Below are 23,204 nucleotides of genomic sequence, written 5' to 3'. Positions count from 1 at the left end.
CAGTTTGGGTCAAAGATTAATATTATTTATAGGAGTCTTCAAGGCAATAAAATTCGGGAAATACAAAGCAAAGCATTCAGAGACCTCATTGGTGTTGAAATAATGTAAGTACAATGTGATATTATTAAATGTTATTGGAATGTAAATTAAAATAAATACTTTTAATTATTTAATTAATTTTGTTAAACAATAAGCCAGATGCAAACAGCAAACATAGTAAAATTGTTTTTGAATAGTTTCAAATAGGTCACTGGCAATAACTCCGTGAATATATATATAGATATAAATAGAAACAAAATTAAATATCATATCACTAAAATCATAATCAAAAGTTTCACTCTAGAGCGAAAAGATGATGATTGATCAATAATATTACTTATAGAAAGGACAGAAAGTATCATAATAATTGGGGAAAAGGGAGCCAAAAGTCAACCAAACAGAAGAAGACAGATGACACAAATACAGAGATCGAACACCAAAAAATTACGATATGAACGTTTCATTCAGTTTGTTGAATGTGTATTTCATAAGTTCCATTGAAAGTCATGAACCTGCATTGCCAATCGATGGAAATTTCCGATGTTTAATTCTCATAGATCTATAAAGAAGATAAAAAGCCATGTATAAAAAAAAAGAATTCGCATGAAATCCAATAGGACTAAGACCGGGTATAACTGGCATCAAGTGGAAACACTTTAAGATCTTTTCTAAATCTTTCCTTTGCCAACAAAGGTCTCGATGGCGTCAACCTAGGCAATATCCTTCATCATAAATTAGTTCAATCGAAAATACCTCCTTATTTCAAAGACCAGTCTGTACCAATAATTTCTTATACCTATACCAAACCTATTGCAACTAAAAATTTCAATTACAAACGCGTTTTGCAGAATCTCGATATTGACGACTTCAAGTCTAAACCTCCTGATTGCACTTGTGCTAGTTCCCAATTCATATTTAATCCTGCTGGCCACGTTATTACCGGTGACCTTAACATTGTTAATAACACTTCTCTACGAAATGTGTTATTGAAAGGTCCGAAATATCGTGAGCCTAAATCCATCAACTGGAAATACAACTTTAAAATTTTGATGGACTCAGTCGAGGATTATGCCAGGCAATGGGCTAAACGTGAAAAGGAAGACGTAGACACTCTATCCGAATGGATTAAGGCAGTGAGGTCGTTAATACAAATCAGAATCAAGAAACTGAATGGGTCCATCAATGACCATGCTACGTCAATCTTTAAAGACCCAAATGTTGCTAAACACTTATCCGACCTCCATGATAAATATGTTGTTGTCCCCGCAGACAAAGCCCCAAATAACATCGTTTTTGTCTGTAAAAGTCACTACATTAATTGCTTGATAAACGAATTAGGTATAGACAATTCACTTGGAAACTCAACATATACCCTCACGACACTTACCAAAGAGGAAATCCTGGATAATCATAGGTCTGTTCTTTGTTCCTTTGGTATTTCAACCAAAGATGAAGAACTGGATCTTCCATCACTGTATTGGATACCTAAACTACATAAGTGTCCTTACAAACAACGGTATATTGCTGGGTCTTCCAAGTGCTCCACGAAACCTCTTTTAAATTATTAACATCTATTTTATCAGCAATCAAAGACGGGCTTCAAAGTTATTGTGAAACTGCCTATTCTAGAGGTGGCGTGAATCAGATGTGGATACTTAAAAATTCCAAAGATCTTTTAGAGTACATACAATCTAACTCTCTTTCATCTTGAAACAGTATTAAAACATTTGACTTTTCTACTCTTTACACAAGTATTCCACATTCCAAACTAAAAGATAAATTGAAAGAGTTGGTATTACTTTGCTTCATAAAAAAGAATGGCCAACGTAGATATCGTATCTTGTCTTAGGGAGGGATAAATCATACTTTGTAAAGAATCACTTTGATTTAAACAAAAAATGCTCTGAAACCGATATTATCAAGATGCTTGATTTCTTGATTGACAACATATTTGTAACGTTCGGAGGACGTATTTTTCAACAGACTGTCGGCATATCAATGAGAACAAACTGTGCCCCTCTACTTGCCGACTTGTTTCTTTATTATTATGAGGCTGACTTCATGCAGGAACTTCTTAGGAAGAAAGATAAGAAGTTAGTAATATCATTTAACTCTTCTTTCCGCTATATAGATGACGTTCTTTCACTAAACAATTCAAAATTTGGGGACTATGTGGAACGCATCTATCCCATCGAATTGGAGATAAAGGATACTACAGATACAGTTAAGACTTACATCTAGAAATTGACAATGAGGGTCAGTTGAAAACAAAACTTTACGACAAAAGAGATGATTTCAGCTTTCCAATTGTGAACTTTCCATTTCTAAGTAGCAACATTCCAGCAGCACCTGCATACGGGGTATATATCTCCCAATTGATACGATATTCCCGTGCTTGCATTTCCTATCATGATTTTCATGATAGAGGGTTACTGCTCACAAGGAAGCTATTAAATCAAGAGTTCCGAATGGTGAAGTTGAAATCATTCCTTCGTAAATTTTACGGACGCCATCACGAGTTGGTTGACCATATTGGAATAACTGTTTCACAAATGATATCGGATATGTTCCTTACGTCGTAACTACAATCCCCTCCCCTTTCATGAATGTGACCTACCAAATTATACTATTTACCGGATTTGTAATCACATAAGCAACACGACGGGTGCCACATGTGGAGCAGGATCTGCTTACACTTCCGGAGCACCTGAGATCACCCCTAGTTTTTGGTGGGGTTCGTGTTGTTTATTCTTTAGTTTTCTATGTTGTGTCATGTATACTATTGTTTTTCTGTTTGTCTTTTTCATTTTTAGCCATGGCGTTGTCAGTTTGTTTTAGATTTATGAGTTTGACTATCCCTTTAGTATCTTTCGTCCCTCTTGTAAATTACAGATACATTGTATACATAAATCAAGATTTCAGTTTCAATAAAAACATCTAATTGGGTTTTCAGAAATTTAGACGACAATTCTCTACAAACAATCAAAAGTGAAACATTCGTTAATATGCCAAATCTGGACGTTATGTAAGTATTATTTCATTCTTATCAACTCCATGGTTGTTTTAAAAAAATCAGAAGATTGGTTTTCTTGTTTGATTTTTTCACAATGTATCATACCGAGAAATTTTATAGATAGCTGGCTACACGTAATGGTATTTAAAATATTGAAAGCCGTTACAATTACGTACGTTGACGTTTTGTGGTCTCTAGTGAATTAAAAGTCGTATTGGCAATCATAGACATCTTCTTATTTCTTTATAAAAGCAGATAGATTTTGTTAAAGAAAATTTAATAAAGCAGGAAACCCATAAAAATATTTATTTAAGTGTGATATATGCGGAAAAAAAATCATTTTCAGGTTCATTTCTTGTAATCAAAGAAAGATTCACCCGTCCTTGTAATAAATATTGAAATCCTCATTTTCCACAAATCTCATTAATCATACGAGGTTTATAATTTTTAAAGCGGTTCATCTACAAAGACTAATCGTTTACGCACAAATCGAAAAAGAAAAATACAAGTTTATGTCTAAAGTAACTAACAAACGTCATTTTTACCACGTCTTAGATCTACGTCGTCTGGTCTGCCTAGTACCAAACGTGACGTCTTCCCAAATATCTATTTGATATATATAAATTAACTTATGATACTCATCATAACAACGAACATAAAGGGCTTGTACATTTATATTTACATTAAAAGGCAAACGTATAATAGTCGGTAGCTGCCAGGTAAACAAGTTTTAGATCAATGAGTTGAATATTTAAGTTAAAGGTAGTCTAGTCTGGTCTCGTCGGTTTAGGTTCGAATTACTGTATTCTTTTTTTCCGTTTTTTTCTATTTCGAATGTTATGGTGGATATTATTGAAATGATGGCTGGTTTTCTCGTTTATTGTGGGATTATCATTGGCCAATTCCGGTATTTGGAAATGAATTATCACATTCAATTCATGCATTTTTGTTTTTATACATAGTTATATATTACAAATTTCATATCTAAATATATACATTATTGGCCAATAATGGTAAAATTACGATAAAGGCAAGCCCTTGTGTTAATCATTTATTAATTTGTATACCGTATAGCGGCTTATTTTCGCGGAGTATCTATTTTCGATTGCCGTATAGAAGAAAATCACGAAAAGAATCAGCGAAAATGTATGCATACTTTTGGTAATTGGTTATAGCTTAATTGTTATGTAAACTATTTTTTGTCAAGTGTATACCCTTTTTAATTAGGGTCAAATGTCATTATAGTGTAAGTCACTCTTGTTAATTTCATAACCTAATACTAAGTCAACTGCAACCTTTACACGAAGTTTTTAAACCTGTGACATATATCTAAACTGCCGGTATGCAAGTATAAAGACTGTTTCCGAATAAGATCAACAAATAAGACATCATTCAATCATTTAATCGTAAATAAATACACTTGTTTATCGATACCTTTATTACTTTTTAACTTCAACCATTTCAGTACCTGCCAAAATCTTTAATTGGGTTTTAAAAAATCCGCCAAAATAAAAAAAATCCATTACTTTGCGTAAACTTTTTTCCCCAATAAACAGCGAAATGTTACCCCATTAAGTAAACACTCTTTTATAGTATTACGTTCTTCTAACGCTTTGAGTACACATCCATTGTAAAATACATGCATATTGGATGTCAGCTGCCGGCAACGTCATGATTTGTTTGATCTGTTTCAATAATTCTTTAACGTTGGATGTTTTTTAATGAATGAGTGACCTGTTGTCAATCTCAATGATCATTCAATGATGACGTAAAATTTAAGCATTCTTCGGAAAATGCACGAATGTGAACTGAAAGTCGTCGAAACATGGAAACATTATCAAACAGTTATAAATATTTGTTGAAGGCACATATTCTTGAATACAAGTAAGATCATCTACGACTAAATGTGTCTATGTTTATAATTGTTAATCGTTGAAGCTTGCCCCATAACTCAGTTTTGTTTCTCTTTATTGACAATTTGTTCAACCACGGGAACATCAATTTTTTTGTATCACATAGGGCGCTGTGATCCAACGAGTTGCCGTCTTTGACCTATTAGAATATTACTTGTAGTAAAACATTTAACATGAAGGACCAACCAGTAAAATAAATAAAAGTTCCAGCCCCTACGAATTATTTCTTTCTTGTTTTCATCCCATAAAAGGTGCAAGACATGTCTGACTACAATGCTAACTTTTTCAAGAATAAGTTTTGTTCATTTACCAAAATAGTTCGATCATATTCAACTGAAGAGAAAAAAGTAATAAAACAACAAAAATACTGAACTCCGAGGAAAACTCAAAACGGAAAGTCCCTTATCAAATGGCTAAATCAAAAGCTCAAACACATCAAACGAATGGATAACAACTGTCATATTCCTGACTTGGTACAGGCATTTTCTTATGTAGAAAATGGTGGATTGAACCTGGTTTTATAGCTAGCTAAACCTCTAACTTATATGACATTCGCATCAAATTCATGAAACAAGCTAAGAAGTTTGGTTTTCATGATGATTATTTTTCGTTTGCTCTAAGTAGTGTATTATATTTTCATATAAATGTTGTATGTATTTTTAAGTAGCATAAAAACTATTACAAAAAAGCGATCAGAATTTAGAATTAGAAGAAAAAGCTTTCGCTGCTGTCAACATAAGAGTCAGACATTTTTTTTAATCAATAACTTTTTCAACCTTATAGAATGTTACGAAACTTCGACGTAAGCGTTTTTGTGATTCATAGCTTAATTATTTTATATTTCTACAATGAATTCGTTTTCCATAATTTTACTACTCACGAGGAGGGATATAGTTTTAAGTGTATGTTTAAAATTTTTGCAACCATTAAGTAGTTATAGGGTCCTTACTTATTCGTTTAACCCTCATATTTTTGTTTGAGTCAACACTACACTTTTACACTTACTGTAGTAATTTGAGACTGTGAAATCTTTTCAATTTGTATCCCTTAAAATATATCATATACGTAAACATATAACTAATCTTACACGATTTTCTGTTTTTAAAAGAACTATAAGGAGAAACAAAATTGTGCACATTGAAGTTAATGCCTTTGGGGAGTTGCCAGAACTACTTATCTTGTAAGTAATTTTATTTTAAGTTAAACCATTTTTTTTGTGGACTATTGTTTTGCAATGGCTATTTCCCTCGTGAAAATAAAATTGACTTAAAGGGTTTAAATATCAGTTATGGAAAACGTCTTCAACAAACACATTCCGCCGAAAGTCAAAAGTAATTATCCACAAATATAAATAAAATTGAGAATGGAAATGGGGAATGTGTCAAAGAGACGACAACCCTATTATAGAACAAACAACAGCAGAAGGTAACAACAGGTCTTCAATGCAGCGAGAAATTCCCGCACCAGAGGCGTTCTTCAGCTGGCCCCTAAACAAATATCTATACTAGTTGAGTGATAATGAACGCCATACTAAACTCGAAGACTATTTCATGTTGATATAGCAAACAAACTGGACTTCGTTATTTCAGTAGTTTTGATATGTTAAAGGCATTTTCTTAATTGAGACATTAAGACTCAGGCATATTATTTAATGACTTTTTTCAAAATGCCTAGAAATTTTGAAACAGGTTAATGTCAATTTTCCTTTTGGCGGTAGATGCATGCATAACAATATAAGCTTATTATGTCCACGCTTCTTGTGGAGTTCGTGCGATCCCTCCGGTTTTATTTATCTTCGCTTCCTGATCGATTTTCGAGATTTTAACAACGGAGGGTACTGTCAACCTTATTTATCAGATTTTTACAGACACAATATTTGCCATTCGCCACTGAAGATGGAGATACTCATATCTTTTCGTCATTACTAGTATCAAACACTGTCGTGTATGAGCCTCATGATATAGAGGGAAATCAATATGTTCGCATTCTTTCTAAATAGAGGGCATTAAATTAAATGTCTAATGTAAGGACAGTGGCATACTGTAAGCACAAAAAGAACAATTGTGTGCTTAATATTCGCGTAATAAAATTAACGGTACCAATTGTCTTGCACCAGATGCGCATTTCGACAATACATGTCTCTTCAGTGATGCTCGTGGCCAAAATATTTGAAATCCAAAGCTTATATAAAAGATGAAGAGCTATAATCCAAAAGGTCCAAAAAGTATAGCCAAATCCGTGAAAGGAATCAGAGCTTTGCATGAGGGAGATACATTCCTTAATTTATAATAATTTATAATATTTTGTAACAGCAAATTTTAATAACACAAAAAATCCGTATTTTCATGCTGGGCTGGTGATACCGTACGTAAACTAGTTCACATTTTTGTTTAGGGGCCAGGTGAAGACCGCCTGTGGATGCGGAATGTGCTCGTTGTGTTGGAGACCCATTTGTGGCCTTTGGTTGTTTTCTTCACGTTGTTCGCCCCTTCTTAAATTAAACGGACGTCATCACGAGTCCGTTGACCTTTATGGAATAACTGTTTCACAAATGATTTCGGATATGTTCCTCACGTCGTAACTACAATCCCCTTCTCCCTCCACGACGGCTGTCACATGTGGAGCAGGATTTGTTTACCCTTCCGGAGCACCTGAGATTACCCAAAGTTTTTGGTGGGGTACGTGTTGCTTAGTCGTTAGTTTTCTATTTTATGTCATGTGTTCTATTATTTGTCTGTTTGTCTTTTTCATTTTAGCCATTGCGTTGTCAGTTTATTTCCGATCTGTGAGTTTGACTGTCCCTGTGGTATCTTTCGCACCTCTTGTGGTAGGGTTGTTTTTTCTTTAAAAAGTTCTCTTTGTCCATTCTCATTTCATTTGTTTTTATAGCGTTTATTTGCCATTTTGATTTTCATTGTTGACAAAGTTTTTTTATAGTTATTATAGGCATACACAATGTTGACTGCGTTACCCAAATTTAGAAATTTTTACCTGTTATGTGGTTTTTTTTTTTTTGCTAACACATTGTTGTCAATATAAAGGAATTATATGCCACTGTCGTATAGCTAGTTAAAAAACTAGGTTTAATCCACTATTTTGTACATAAGGAACTGTCTGTACAAAGTCAGGAATATGACAAATTTTCCCCATTCGTTTTGGTGTGTTTGAGTTTGAAGCTGCCATTTGACAAGCTTTTTCTGTGTTGTATTTTCCTTGGAGTTCAGTTTTTGTTCTTTTATTTTATCCGCAGGTGGCCCGTTGGAAGGGACAATTTCCATCCCTATCCCTCATTCCTTTATTTCAAGCAGCTGTTCAAATTTCTATTTTTTATACAATCAATTCATTGCATTGAATTATTTTCACTGTGTTCTCAGTTCGAATATGCATGAAATTTTTCATACTGAACGCAAACAAACAGTCAATCAAAACATATTCTTTCTTTTGTTTGCTTTATCTTACACAATCCTGTTTAGAATCTAAACTTTTCTAAGAATGGTTTATTAAATGTTGTTTTATTGTCCAAAAACGTGTCCATTTGCAGTCACGAAAAAAAAATTATAACACCACTACATGAAATAGAGTGAGTACATGCTTAACATAGTTTCAATCAATAGAACTCATTAATAGACATACAAACTTTCAACTTGTATTTGCAGAATAAACTTAATTTTTGGTTATATTCTTTGCAAGATATTGAGTTTCTGGTGATATGCATCTTAATGAAATCCATTTTCTTCAAATTTCTGAACTTGAACAGGCAATTTGTTCAACTTGGTTTTGAAAATTTAGTCATTTTACAAAATTACTAGGTATTTTAGTCATTCTGTATAACGCTTGTCAACATAAATCATTTTACCATTTGCCACAATTTAGAAACTGCCTGTAACATATATAAGGAGTTTCATTAACATGTATATTTAAAACTGATACGCATGTTACATTTAATATTGCACTTTCTTTAAGTATAACTAGCGATACGCGTTAATATGTTCCCAAGATGATTTTTTTTATCTCAAATAGTTATTCAATAGTTATTTGTTTTGTTTTTTAAAATACGTATAATAAAACTCTGCAGAAAAGAGTATTCTTCAATAGTTTCAACCGTAAATGTAGGTTGACTTTGTAAAAATGCCTTTAAATCTATAGCTAAATATGAATCTGTTGACCTGTATTTTTTTTCTATTTTCTTCGTCATAATTAATGTTATGAACAATTTCAATTCATATAATGGTTTATGTTTTCAGGTCCCTTCTATCAAACAGTTTAATATGTGATTGCAGAATCCGTTCGTTTCACCTTTGGTTATTACAGCAGACATCAACAGTTGCAGATGGTGTTGTTTGTTCTAACATAAATGAACAACTTATCAAGGATATTCCGAATGTTGAGGAGTGTAAAGGTTTGAATTTGAAATAAATCAGTCCTTTAACTTAAAAAGGAATTAAGTGTACAAAATTCAGTAGAATAAGAATATTTTCTGATACTGGTGAGCTAATGCTATATCTGCGTTCGTTGCATCGACGTTATTTAAACATCTTCTGCTCTTCAAACACCTGGGCAATCTAAACTATCTGAATCATATCGATTCTAAAAGTATCTACTTTAAAAATAAACTTAGATTTTGCCTGCCATGAAAATAACGTTTCAGTACATGGATTAGAATAGGACATAGGTGAAAATATAAGAAATCGTCATATATCTTAAGATAGTTCAAGATGTGGAAAATCTGACGAGGCAAAACTACACAGTAAGTAAGGATATACATGCAATCTATTATGTCAAAAATTATAAGACGACAGATCATAGGAATTGCTGTCTATGAATGATGATATTTTTTCGATATTTATAGATTATCGTTGATCAACTCAACGAGAATGATTTTCTCGCTAGGGCCGGTAGGGCGAAAGGGAGAAAAGCAATCGAGTTGAGATGACCAACATTTGCCATCCAAATATCTTAAAGTGTTATTATTTTTTGTATCAGATGTTGTTTCTTTGTGTCTTTGTAGATTTTAGTCATAAATTGTAACTTATAACTATACAGAAACAGGTCCGAAATAAGCGATGGGTAGTAAGTTTTCGTTGATATTAACCTTTCACAGTTGTTTGCCTTGAATCAAGTGTTTCTTTTAAACTATCTTGTCATATTGGTTATAAGGCAACTTTTTTGGCACTGTTTCCCGGTACTTATCTTGTTTTACAAACCCACATAATATATAAATATTCGAATTTTATTAAAAACAAAATAAATTAAAGTAACTGTCCAGACACTTATATCAATGCATAATGTGATTCAGAAACAACAACTGAGATAGAAAGTTCAACAATAACTACAGAGAGCTTGGAGACGACCCAACCAGTTGAACTCACAACAAGAAAAGCTATCGTTGACCACAGTAAGTAATTACTGCAACGTAGAATAAAAACAATTACAAATGTAGCTTATTTATAAAGCACCTATATGGGGGGAAAGTTTCTTCGGTCGATTACAAGTATCGCAATTTCAAACGATTTCGATGGGTACATATATGCGATTCACTAACAAACACACCCGCATACGTTTTAGTTAAAGTCGAACGATCTTGAAGCGTATACAACGTGCACTAAACGTGTCTCAGACTTATCTGTAGCGCGTTGAACGCGCTTGTAGCATATGTATTACGTGCGTGTAGCGTACATATATACGCTAGACACACGCTAGAGCTGGATGAAAAGTTTTATGCTGCATAAAAGATTCCTGAAGTTGTAGCGTTCACCAAGCGTATATCCTTGTATTTTGATGTACTTCAATCTTATGCAACGCGCCTTCTGATACTGTTGAGCTAATGCTATATCTACGTTCGATGCATCGACGTTATTTAAACATCTTCTGCTCTTCAAACACCTGGGCAATCTAAACTATCTTAATCATATCAATTCTAAAAGTATCTACTTTAAAATAAACTTAGATTTTGCCTGCCACGAAAATAACGTTTCAATACATGGCTTAGAATAGGACATAGGTGAAAATATAAGAAATCGTCATATATCTTAAGATCGTTCAAGATGTGGAAAATCTGACGAGGCAAAACTACACAGCAAGTAAGGATATACATGCAATCTATTAAGTCAAAAATTATAAGACGACATATCATTGGAATTGCTGTCTATGAATGATGATATTTTTTCAATATTTATAGATTATCGTTGATCAACTCAACGAGAATGATTTTCTCGCTAGAGCCGGTAGGGTGAAAGGGAGAAAAGCAATCGAGTTGAGATGACCAACATTTGCCATCCAAATATCTTAAAGTGTTATTATTTTTTGTATCAGATGTTGTTTCTTTGTGTCTTTGTTGATTTTAGTCATACATTGTAACTTATAACTATACAGAAACAGGTCCGAAATGAGCGATGGGTAGTAAGTTTCCGTTGATATCAACCTTTCACAGTTGTTTGCCTTGAATCAAGTGTTTCTTTTAAACTATTTTGTCATATGGATTATAAGGCAACTTTTTTGGCACTGTTTCCCGGTACTTATCGTGTTTTACAAACCCACATAATATATAAATATTCGAATTTTATTAAAAAAAAATAAAGGAAATTAACTGTCCAGACACTTATATCAATGCATAATGTGATTCAGAAACAACAACTGAGATAGAAAGTTCAACAATAACTACAGAGAGCTTGGAGACGACCCAACCAGTTGAACTCACAACAATAAAAGCTGTCGTTGACCACAGTAAGTAATTACTGCAACGTAGATAAAAACAATTACAAATGTAGCTTATTTATAAAGCACCTACATGGGGGAAAGTTTCTTCGGTCGATAACGAGTATCGCAATTTCAAACGATTTCGATGGGTACATATATGCGATTCACTAACAAACACAACCGCATACGTTTTAGTTAAAGTCGAACGATCTTGAAGCGTATACAACGTGCACTAAACGTGTCTCAAACTTATCTGTAGCGCGTTGAACGCGCTTGTAGCATATGTTTTACGTGCGTGTAGCGTACATATATACGCTAGACACACGCTAGAGCTGGATGAACATTTTTATGCTGCATAAAAAATTCCTGGAGTTGTAGCGTTCACCAAGCGTATACCTTTGTATTTCGATGTACTTCAATCTTATGCAACGCGCGTTTAACGATTGCTTAGCGTTCCTCTGGCGTGTAACTAACGTACACCGATATTGTCAATTTTGTCTGTACGTTTGGTGCACGCCGGTCTATACGCCAATGTGTGACGCCGGTATTAAGCCTCAATTACCCATTTACATCCGTATAAATGTGATTCAATTGATTAAAGTTATATGAAATGAGCGACTGGTGCAAAATAATGTTTATCGAATTCTTGAACCAAGGCATGTATATATCTTAAAGTCTTCTGTACACGATTATGTCATTTTTACGCAAAAATATCGTATAATCGTCCTTTTCTTGTTCTCTCTTTCTGTTATGAATTGAAAATATGGCAGCATATTAATTATCGTGTTTTGATTAATAATAAACTCATCATAAATACCAGGACTAAATTAAGTATATACGCCAGACGCACGTTTCGTCTAAAAAAGACTCATCAGTGACGCGCAAATCCAAAAAAGTTGAAGAGCATTGAGGACCAAAATTCCTAAAAGTTTTGCCAAATTCGGCTAAGGTAATCTATGCCTGAGGTAGAAAAGCCTTAGTATTTCAAAAAATTCAAAAATTTGTAAACAGTAAATTCATAAATATAACCATATCAATGACAATTCATGTCAGCACAAAAAGTGCTGACTACTGGGCTTGTGATACCCTCGGGGAAAGAAATCTCCACCAGCAGTGGCATCGACCCAGTAGTTGTAAATAAACTCTTCATAGAAACCAGGACTAAATTTAGTATATACACCAGTTGCGCGTTTTGTCTACAAAAGACTCATCAGTGACGCTCGAATCCAAAAAAAATTAAAAGGCCAAATAAAGTTCAAAGTTGAAGAGCATTGAGGACCAAAATTCGTAAAAGTTTTGCAAAATACAGCGGTATCTTACCGATTGCCACCTCATAGTTAACAATCAACAAAGAAGCATGGATATTGAGCACGCGTATAAAGTCTTTAAAGTCATAAGAAACCTCAAATTAAAAAAAAATCATGCATATGTTTTTATAACTAAATGGATAGTTTTCATTATACAACTTATGTACATATACTTTTTTCTAAGGAAAATTCTTTAATTTGTCCACATTTAGAAGAAGTTTACTGATTTTTAATTGCTTGCTTCCAGAAAGCAATTCGCCGACATATTTTCCGTCTGCATAATGACCTGAGCATAACCCTTCTCGTTAAAATCCGGTGATCGCAATACGCATGGATTTGTCATTAAAATAAACAATTAACTGATTGTTCATGTTAAACACGTGCTCAATACCCACGCTTTTTGTTATTTGTTTATTATAAGGTGGCAATAGGTAAACTTCGGCTTTAAAACAGGGCATTTAATGAGCAGCCATATTTGTTAAATCATAACAGACAGAGAGAAAAAAATTTGACGATTACACGATATATTTGCGTAAAAAATGACAAAATCGTGCACAGAGTTCTAAGTTTATGATATATACATGCATTGGTTCAAAAATTGGATAAACATTATTTTTAACCACTCACTGGTTTCATATGACTTTTAGTTTAAATGCATGCCAAACTTAAAATTATACGATATTCATTTGTATTGATTGACTATTAGATACGCACACATATTTCATACATATTCTTTATCTTTCCGAAAATATTTCCATCAGAATTCAGAAAGTGTGCTTCGTGACGACAATTTCAAACGAGGACTGTCATTTACCCAAACTAACAAACTAATCTGGTTGGATCAGGATGAACAGCGTGCAGAACGTTTACTTGTAATATAGTCATTTGAGATTAGATTGATATTGTATCTTTTCAAATAATGTTCAAATATGACAAGTGTGTTCTATGTATCCCCTTGTGTATAACCGGCTAGCAAACCTCGTTGCATGGGTAACGATATAAAACACAAACATTCCAATTGAAATACTTTTTGGAAAAACAACTATATCGAAACGATAGCAACAGAAAAGATTTAGCATGATAAAAAAAACTAATTGAAAGAATTATAACCAGTTCCCAAACAATAAATAATACGTTATTCACATCAGATAATTTATTTTCAAAACTTCGATAAGAAGAAATTTTATGCTTTTAACAAATGCTTTTAATAGGTCAATATTGATATTGTTTGTCATTCTAGCAGGACGATTGACTTTTGCTTTGGAAGCAATATCATGTTCTACTAATTATTCAAATAAAACAAACGCGATAAGTTTTGCACCACTGATAATTTTGATCGTCGGCTGTATTCTGACCGACACTGGACATAATAATGGATATTTCTGTTAAAGTTCTTCAATTAATCGTCTTTCGAAGAGATTTTTCGTTTGTTTAAGTCGCTTATTCCGTAGATAAGATCCAACCACTGGCACTCACAACAAGATCAATATCGTTAATAAAAGTAAGTCATTGTTGCTACAAAAATTAAAAAATGAATCTCAAATGTAATATTGTCAACAGTTCATATTTAATACCAATAATTATAGAAATTATACTTAAACAGAAGTAAAGTGATTGTTATCTCCTTTAAATCATGTTTTACTTTTAGACTATATTTAGGACTTTTGTTTTGACACCTGCCTTCCTTCTTTGTGTGTGTAGTTTTATTGAATGCATTGTTATTTGTCCACATGTTATAAAACTGCATCATATTTTTCAGAAACCACCACTGAGATTGAAAGTTCAACAATTACTTCGAAAAGCGCGGAGACGACTCAAACAAGAGAAATTACAAAAACGAACAATAACGTTAATCAAGGTAAGCTATTGCTGTTTAAAAAATAAACAAATACTATTAGTTAATTTTATGGTATTGTAACGAGCTCGCCTTTCGCTACAATTTTGGGTTTAGTGCATTAAATGTCTCAGTTGCGATTTTCTTAGTATAAATTATTTTCTTAGCGGTCGGATAGTATCTACAGCTTTAATAATAGCAATAGCAACAAAAAGTCTTAATAGTAAATGACAATAACGGTTGGTCAGTTTTACCACAATTCTTGGTATAGTTTTAACCACAATTCTTGGTATAGTTTAACCTCAGTTATTGGTAAACTTTAACCATAATTAGTGGGATACTTTAACCATATTTAGTGGTATAGTTTAACCACAGTTATTGGTATAGTTTAACCATAATTAGGTGGATACTTTAACCATATTTAGTGGTATAGTTTAACCACAGTTATTGGTATAGTTTAACCATAATTAGGTGGATACTTTAACCATATTTAGTGGTATAGTTTAACCACAGTTATTGGTATAGTTTAACCATAATTAGGTGGATACTTTAATAAAAGTTAGAATGGAAATGGGGAATGTGCCAAAGAGACATCAACCCGACCATAGAAAAAAACAACAGCAGAAGGTCACCAACAGGTCTTCAATGTAGCGAGAAATTCCCGCACCCGGACGCGTCCTTCAGCTGGCCCCTAAACAAATATATACTAGTTCAGTGATAATGAACGCCATACTAATTTCCAAATTGTACACAAGAAACTAAAATTAAAATAATACAAGACTAACAAAGGCCAGAGGCTCCTGTCTTGGGACAGGCTCAAAAATGCGGCAGGGTTTAACATGTTGGTGAGATCTCAACCCTTCCCCTATACCTCTAGCCAATGTAGAAAAGTAAACGCATAACAATACGCACATTAAAATTCAGTTCAAGAGAAGTCCGAGTCTGATGTCAGAAGATGTAACCAAAGAAAATAAACAAAATGACAATAATACATAAATAACAAGACTACTAGCAGTTAACTGACATGCCAGCTCCAGACTTCAATTAAACTGACTGAAAGATTATGATTTCATCATATGAACATCAGGCACAATCCTTCCCGTTAGGGATTTTGTATCATACCATCATAACATATATGAGAAGAACATAAACCGTGTCATGCCAACAACTGGTTTTTAATAAATGTGTTTAGTTCCGATGCAAAGACCCTATAAGTGAATCAATATTAACGCCAAAATATGCAATCTTTAATGACCTAACAACAGTATCGTAACTATATCTCTTCTTAATAAGTCTATTCAAAGGTTTTGTTAGTTTTTGAGGTGAATACTGACACCTTTGTGCTCTATAAAGAATATTTCCATAAAAAATTGGATGTGAAATACCTGAACGTATAAGAAGTCTGCATGTTGAGCTATACTTACGAATTATGTCCTTATACCGATGATAAAATTTAGTAAATGTTTTGACTAGTTTGTGATATCGAAAACCCTGGTGTAATAATTTTTCAGTAATACATGAATTTCTCTCGTTAAAATCTAAAACATTGTTACATACACGAGCGAATCGTACAAGTTGAGATATATAAACACCGTAAGATGGTGACAAGGGAACGTCACCATCTAAAAAGAAATGGATTATTAACGATAGGAAACGAAAAATCATCTCTTTTATCATAAATTGTAGTATTCAGCTTTCCGTTAGTGATATAGATATCAAGATCTAACCATATTTAGTGGTATAGTTTAACCACATTTATTGGTATAGTTTAACCATAATTAGTGGGCTACTTTAACCATATGTTGTGGTATGGTTTAACCACAGTTATTGGTATAGTTTAACCACAGTTTCTAGTTATCGTTAACCAAAACAATTGGGTATTTTTAACCACAATTATGAGGTTTAACCAATGTCTACTGATTAATTATAACTTAATTATAATTGCCATGGCTGCCCTTACCAAGAGTTCATAACTTTATGTAGCTAGTGACAGATTGAACACCCAAGTGTAATTTCAGACGCCTTTTATAGTAGAACTGACCAGTCACGTGATATCATAATACACTCATAGAAGGTAAAACAGCAACATAAAGTCAATCATGTGTAACAAATGTAAACCTGTTTACTGCAGATAAACAGGTAAATGAGAATAATTATTTACACACATACACAATAGATATAAACATGATGCATAAATAGAAAAAAATGATAACATGAATAAGTTCATTAATAGGACGTAACAGTATCATAATAGTTGGTCCTGTATGCTCTTAAACTTAATCTTTTTTGGCATTTTGAACCAATGTTTAGATTCGAGCACTACTGGTGAGTCTTTTGTAGACGAAACGCGCGTCTGGTGCAAATATTCATACAATGAAACAATTGTAATTGCAGCAGATGCGCCTGTTATCATTTAATGAGTTTTGTGATGTTTCAGATTAAGTATCGAAAGTAGAAAAAAAGAACTTATACTGAGTCGTTAAAGAGCTGATAAACCCCAAAAAATAAAATAAAGTCAAACTCGAACAGACTCCTGTACATTATGCATTTTTCAGTTCTTTGTATTTTTTTAATTTTACAACATTTCATATCTTTAAAATTTTATTCTAATGTTCATGCCGGAACATGATAACTTTTACACCACTGGGTCGATGCCACTGCTGGTGGACGTTTCGTCCCCGAGGGTATCACCAGCCCAGTAGTCAACACTCCGGTGTTGACATGAATATCAATAATGTGGTCATTTTTCTAAATTTCCTGTTTACAAAACTTTGAAATTTTCGAAACACTAACGATTTTCTTATCCCAGGCATTGATTACCTTAGCCGTATTTGGCACAACTTTTTGGAATTTTGGATCCTCAATGCTCTACAACATTTTACTTGTTTGGCTTTATAAATATTTTGATCTGAGCGTCACTGATGAGTCTTATGTAGACGAAACGCGCGTATGGCGTACTAAATTACAATCCTGGTAACTTTGATAACTTTTACCATATATTTACTGAAACGGTCATATCGTCGAGCACTTACAGTCCGAAAAGAGCAGGGTAATGCCGCTACAAGACAGCACTCGCACCCGCAAAGTGGAAAGGGATTAATATAAGTTACAATAACTTTTTTTTCCCAATCTACTATAAATAAATAAGTTTAAACAACAAGTAGGTCAAAAATGATTTGGCTCAATTCTCTTTTTTACATTATATAGAGAAATATAAATACATTGAAAAATTATAACTTCATAATTTACTGTTAATTAAAAAAAGTCACTTCAGTATGTGTACATAATAATTAAGCAACAAAAAGAATAAGTCGATATGTTTTTATGCCCCACCTACGATAGAAGAGGGGCATTATGTTTTCTGGTCTGTGGCTCCGTTCGTTCGTCCGTTCGTCCGTCTGTGCGTCCGTTCAGGTTAAAGTTTTTGGTCAAGGTAGTTTTTGATGAAGCTGAAGTCCAATCAACTTGAAACTTAGTACACTTGTTGCTTATAATATGATCTTTCTAATTCTAAAGCCAAATTAGACTTTTGACCCCAATTTCACGGTCCACTAAACATAGAAAATGAAAGTGGGAATTTCAGGTTTAAGTTTTTGGTCAAGGTAGTTTTTGATGAAATTGAAGTCCAATCCACTTGAAACTTAGTACAACATGTTCCCTGTAGTATAATCTTTCTTTTTTGAATGCCAAATTAGATTATTACCAAATTTCACGGTCCATGGAACATGGAAAAGGATAGTGCGAGTGGGGCATCCGTGTACTTTGGACACATTCTTGTTTATTATTTTATTTTTTTCTATTTGGAATTAAAATTTTACGAATATATTAGTTCCATGCTTAGATTTCGGATCATGGAGTGAAATTAATAGGCTAAAAACGAATACTATTAAGAAGAAATTTTAACTAGTCAGCATCGCCCTAAGGTAATCACTGTCTATCTGTTCATTAGGGCCCCGCCTATCGTGATCAGTCTGTCCGTCCGTCCGTCCGTCCGAAACACTTTAACTTTGTGTCCGCTCCATATCTAGAGAACCATTATGATTTCATATATTATACTTTACTAAAGGCGGGTCGCCCTATAGTGATCAGTCTGTCCGTCCGTCCGTCCGTCCTTCCGTAACACTTTAACTTTGTGTCCGCTCCATATCTAGAGAACCATTATGATTTCATACTTTACATGTTTATTAACCACCACCAAAGGGCGTGTCATGATGTATGTACAACTTCCTAGGTCAAAGGTCAAGGTAAAAAAACTTTGGTTTCAGTTGACAACCCTGTGTCCTGTGGTGAAGATCTTGTCCGCTCTATATCTTGATAACCGTTATGATTTCAAAGTTTATACTTGACATGTATATGAACCAACACCAGAGGGTGTGTCATAATTTATGAACGACTGCCTAGGGCAAAGTTCAAGGTCAAAAACTTTGGTTTCAGTTGACAACCCCTTGTCCTATGGTAAAGGTTGTGTCCGCTCTATATCTTGAGAACCGTTATCATTTTTAAGTTTAAACCTGAAATTTATATAAACCAATATCAGAGGGTATTTCATAATTTATGTACAACTTCCTAGATCAAAGGTCAAGGTCAAAAACTTTGGTTTCAGTTGACAACCTCATGTCCTATGGTAAAGATCGTGTCCGCTCTATATCTTGAGAACCGTTATCATTTCAAAGTTTATACTTGACATGTATATAAAACAACACCAAAGGGTGTGTCATAATTTATGTGCTACTTCCTAGGTCAAAGGTCAAGGTCAAAAACTTTGGTTTCAGTTGACAACCCCATGTCCTATGGTATAGATCGTGTCCGCTCTATATCTTGAGAACCGTTATCATTTCAAAGTTTATACTTGACATGTATATAAACCAACACCAAAGGGTGTGTCATAATTTATTTACAACTTCCTAGGTCAAAGGTCAAGGTCAAAAACTTTGATTTAAGTTGACAAACCCATGTCCTATGGTAAAAATACAATTTGTTAATGCACATTATTCACAGCGGGGCCCACAGAGATGGCTCCCATCTCAATGATATCTTATTTTGCATATGCGTAAATAAGTAAATTTGTCTTAAAAGTTTAAAATTGAAAAGAAAGGTTTTTTTCTTTTTTTATAAGACAAGGTTATATGTTCAGAAACTGCATTTTGTACATTGTGTGTGTATCTGTTTATGATTTCAGTGTTTAAAAAAATCATTACAGAGTTGTCTAATCGAACAAAAGCACTCTAAGAATTATTTTCACATTAGTGGCTATAGATGAGTTGATTAACTTAGCCATTTAACCTGTGTTAATTGTTTCGTATATTGCGGTTAATTTCTTGTATATCAAAAAGGTTCTTTTGTATCGTTTTTTTCTAACGAAACTAGAAAGACTTATATTAGCTTAAACAATAAGAAAGGGCCCGTATTTTTTTCAATATTTTTTTTTATCTATTATTTCGATTTTAAATTATTTAATGGTGTAAATACTTTTTTAGCCAGCAGTAACATCTCAATACTGTTAGGAATCATAGCCTGCACTGTTTCGGCCATGGCATTTATCACAGTTTTTATCTTATTCTATATTGTCATCAAGACTAGATTTAGAGGTAAGTACATTAAAATTGAAACTAAGATTCCATATTAAAATTCAGACAAACACTAGATTGTGGTTTAAAGTGAAACAAATACCATTTGAGACAAAAACAGTATATTTTAGAATTGAGAAATATACTAGATGTAGAGGTTGTGGCAGAAGACTCTATGAATTTGATTAACTTGTTTCTCATCCCTTTTGCATATTTAAGCACATAAAAATATGCTAAAACTATGTAGAGGTTAATGGATTAAAATGGAACAAATACTAGATTTAGAGGTTATTTGATTAAAAGTAAAACTTAGACTAGATAATTGAAATGAGACACAGATTATATGTGGGGGTTATTTGTTTATAATAAGACTTATACTAGATATTAAATTTGAAACAAAGTTATATATAGATAGAAATAAAAAGACGTCACATGAGTGTCAATAAGACACCTCTCCATCCAAAGGTAAAATCACAAAAACACCGACCTCGAAGTAAAATTCTTAACGGAAAGTCCTTAAGAAAAGGGCAAAATCAAAACCTCATACACATCAAACTTATGGATTACCATTGCCAGATTCCTGACTTGGTACATACATTTCCTTGTGTATTCTTAGTAACAATGTGTAAAAAGTAAACAATTAAAGGTCAAAGTATCGCCTTCAACATGGAATTTCGGCTCACACCGAACAGCAAATTTTTACAAAATTAAATCAAACTGGCTGCGTAAAGTAAATCAGTATTTCACTTTTTCACAACAAATCAGATTCATTTTTTTTTATTTATATCTCGTTGCTTAGCCTATTAATGTTGTAACCAAATACAATAACAGAACATATTCAGATCTTGTACATTGCTTATGGAAAAAAAATACATTAGAGACTGTTAACAGAAATTTGAAAAATAAACACAAGTAACAAAAAAATAGATTCCCATTTTATCTAGACAGACTGCCTTCAGCGCTTTAATATATGTTTTCTTCGAATTCGTGCACAGAAGCTATAAAAAAAACATATATAGCGAAAACTTTGTTACCCGAAATCGATAAACATTTCTCTTTTCTCATGAAAAATACATACTAGTACAAAATTGAGAGAAATGAATACCACCACTGTCTCAGGTTAGGGGGAGACATTGAGTGTTCATATTTGTTTTCCGTAAATTGTTTTATTATTAATAAGGCCGTTCGTTTCACCTTTATTTATGTTGGGGCTTGTATAGCCGACTATACGGTATAGTTGTTTCTCTTTGTTGAAGGTTATACGGTTGCCTATAATTATTTAATACCACTTTATTTTATTCTGGTGGAAAGTTGTCGCAATGTCACATTTTCTCATTTGTATATTAACAATAACCGAATATGATAATATTTCTGATACATACAGAAAATGAATATTAATGTTAACAATTTGACTTTCTTCTGCAGATCGAAGTTCAGTTCACAAACAAAATAAAACAGGTAAGTTTGAAAAATATGAAAAGTCTGATGTTAATAGTATATCCAAGGAATAGATGACCTTAGCCATATTTGGCACAACGTTTCGGAATTTTGGATCCTCAATTTTCTTAAACTTTGTACTTGTTTGGCTTTATAACTATTTTAATCTAAGCGTCACTGGTGGGTCCTATTTAGATGAAACGCGCGTCTGGCGTATTAAATTATAATTCTGGTACCTTTGATAACTATATACCGGATCATTTTTGGCATAAAAATAATTTTTGAAGTGACAGTTTAACAGTTTTTGTATGGCATGTGACTAATTTCGCATTTTATTTTAGACATATCTATAGGAATTAATATATGGCGGCGGCGGCGTTATCTATTTAAATAAACGCTCACTAGTATTATGAAAAGTAGGATAACTATATGTTGGCATATGTGTTCATCTCAGTCTGGCAGGTTTCGTCTCACCTTGACCTTATATTTGTGGTCATTGGTCAATATTAGGTTTTGTGTGTTTTTATCTGTTTTTAAATGCTACAAGCAGTAGGTCAACTATATTTAGTGTAAAGGGTACATGTCTGTCCGGAATCTATCACCCGTTCATGTCTATTTTTTCATTGTTCATTTATCGATTCTTTACGTCTGTTATTCATATAATACAAGCAGTAGGTCAGCTATAGTTTGTGTTTGAAAATTATAAGAGGTACATGTCTATTTGGCAGGAATCATTCTATCTTAAAGTCGTTTGGAAAATGCCTGTTCCAAGTCAGGAATAAGACAGTTCTTGTCCATTCATTTTTGATGCGTTTTGTTATTTGATTTTGCCATGTGATTATGGACTTTCCGAATTGATTTTCCTCTAAGTTCAGTACTTTTGTGATTTTACTTTTTCATGGTTCATTGGTTAATATTAGTTTTTGTGTTTTGGTATTTTTTCGAATACCTAAAGCAATCGGACTACATCATGATGTATGGAATAAATATATGGTGTACATGTCTCCAAAATAGGATTTATCTGACTGTGACCTCATTGTCATGGATCCTTAAAAAGTATTAATTGTAATGTATACTTGTATTAATAGTTATCAAAGGTACCAGGATTATAATTAAGTACGCCAGACGCGCGTTTCGTCTACATCTACATTAAAACCTTTTATATTTTTAAAAAAGACTTTCAACATGAAAATAAATGATGAGTAAAACAAGCGACACATTTCACCGGCGTGCGTACTTTGTTTTTGTTTGAGTTTGTTCAGGGTTTGATAAAATGATTACGAATTTTGTTATAACATATATGTATGGATTCTCGTAGTTTTCAGTTTTAACTAAACACTGGGAAAACTGTGTGAAAACCTAACAAACAATATGAGACATAACTTATCCCTGACAAGA

General features: G+C 33.1%; 1 protein-coding gene across 1 annotated transcript in view; it reads left to right on the top strand.

Moving 5' to 3' along the window:
• The window catches only part of LOC143073306 (uncharacterized), a 42,438-nt gene that overhangs the window by 18,675 nt on the left and 559 nt on the right, over positions 1-23,204 (top strand). Inside the window, exons 5-13 of the mRNA XM_076248737.1 lie at positions 33-104; positions 2,993-3,064; positions 6,074-6,145; positions 9,210-9,364; positions 10,262-10,360; positions 11,590-11,688; positions 14,728-14,826; positions 20,280-20,390; positions 21,795-21,827. Of these exons, the coding sequence (XP_076104852.1) occupies positions 33-104; positions 2,993-3,064; positions 6,074-6,145; positions 9,210-9,364; positions 10,262-10,360; positions 11,590-11,688; positions 14,728-14,826; positions 20,280-20,390; positions 21,795-21,827 (812 nt within the window). The remainder of the gene's footprint in view (positions 1-32; positions 105-2,992; positions 3,065-6,073; positions 6,146-9,209; positions 9,365-10,261; positions 10,361-11,589; positions 11,689-14,727; positions 14,827-20,279; positions 20,391-21,794; positions 21,828-23,204) is intronic.

The sequence above is a fragment of the Mytilus galloprovincialis genome, chromosome 4 (genome assembly GCF_965363235.1).
Source record: "Mytilus galloprovincialis chromosome 4, xbMytGall1.hap1.1, whole genome shotgun sequence".
NCBI lineage: Eukaryota > Metazoa > Mollusca > Bivalvia > Mytilida > Mytilidae > Mytilus > Mytilus galloprovincialis.
This window is presented reverse-complemented; position numbering and strand designations above follow the sequence as displayed.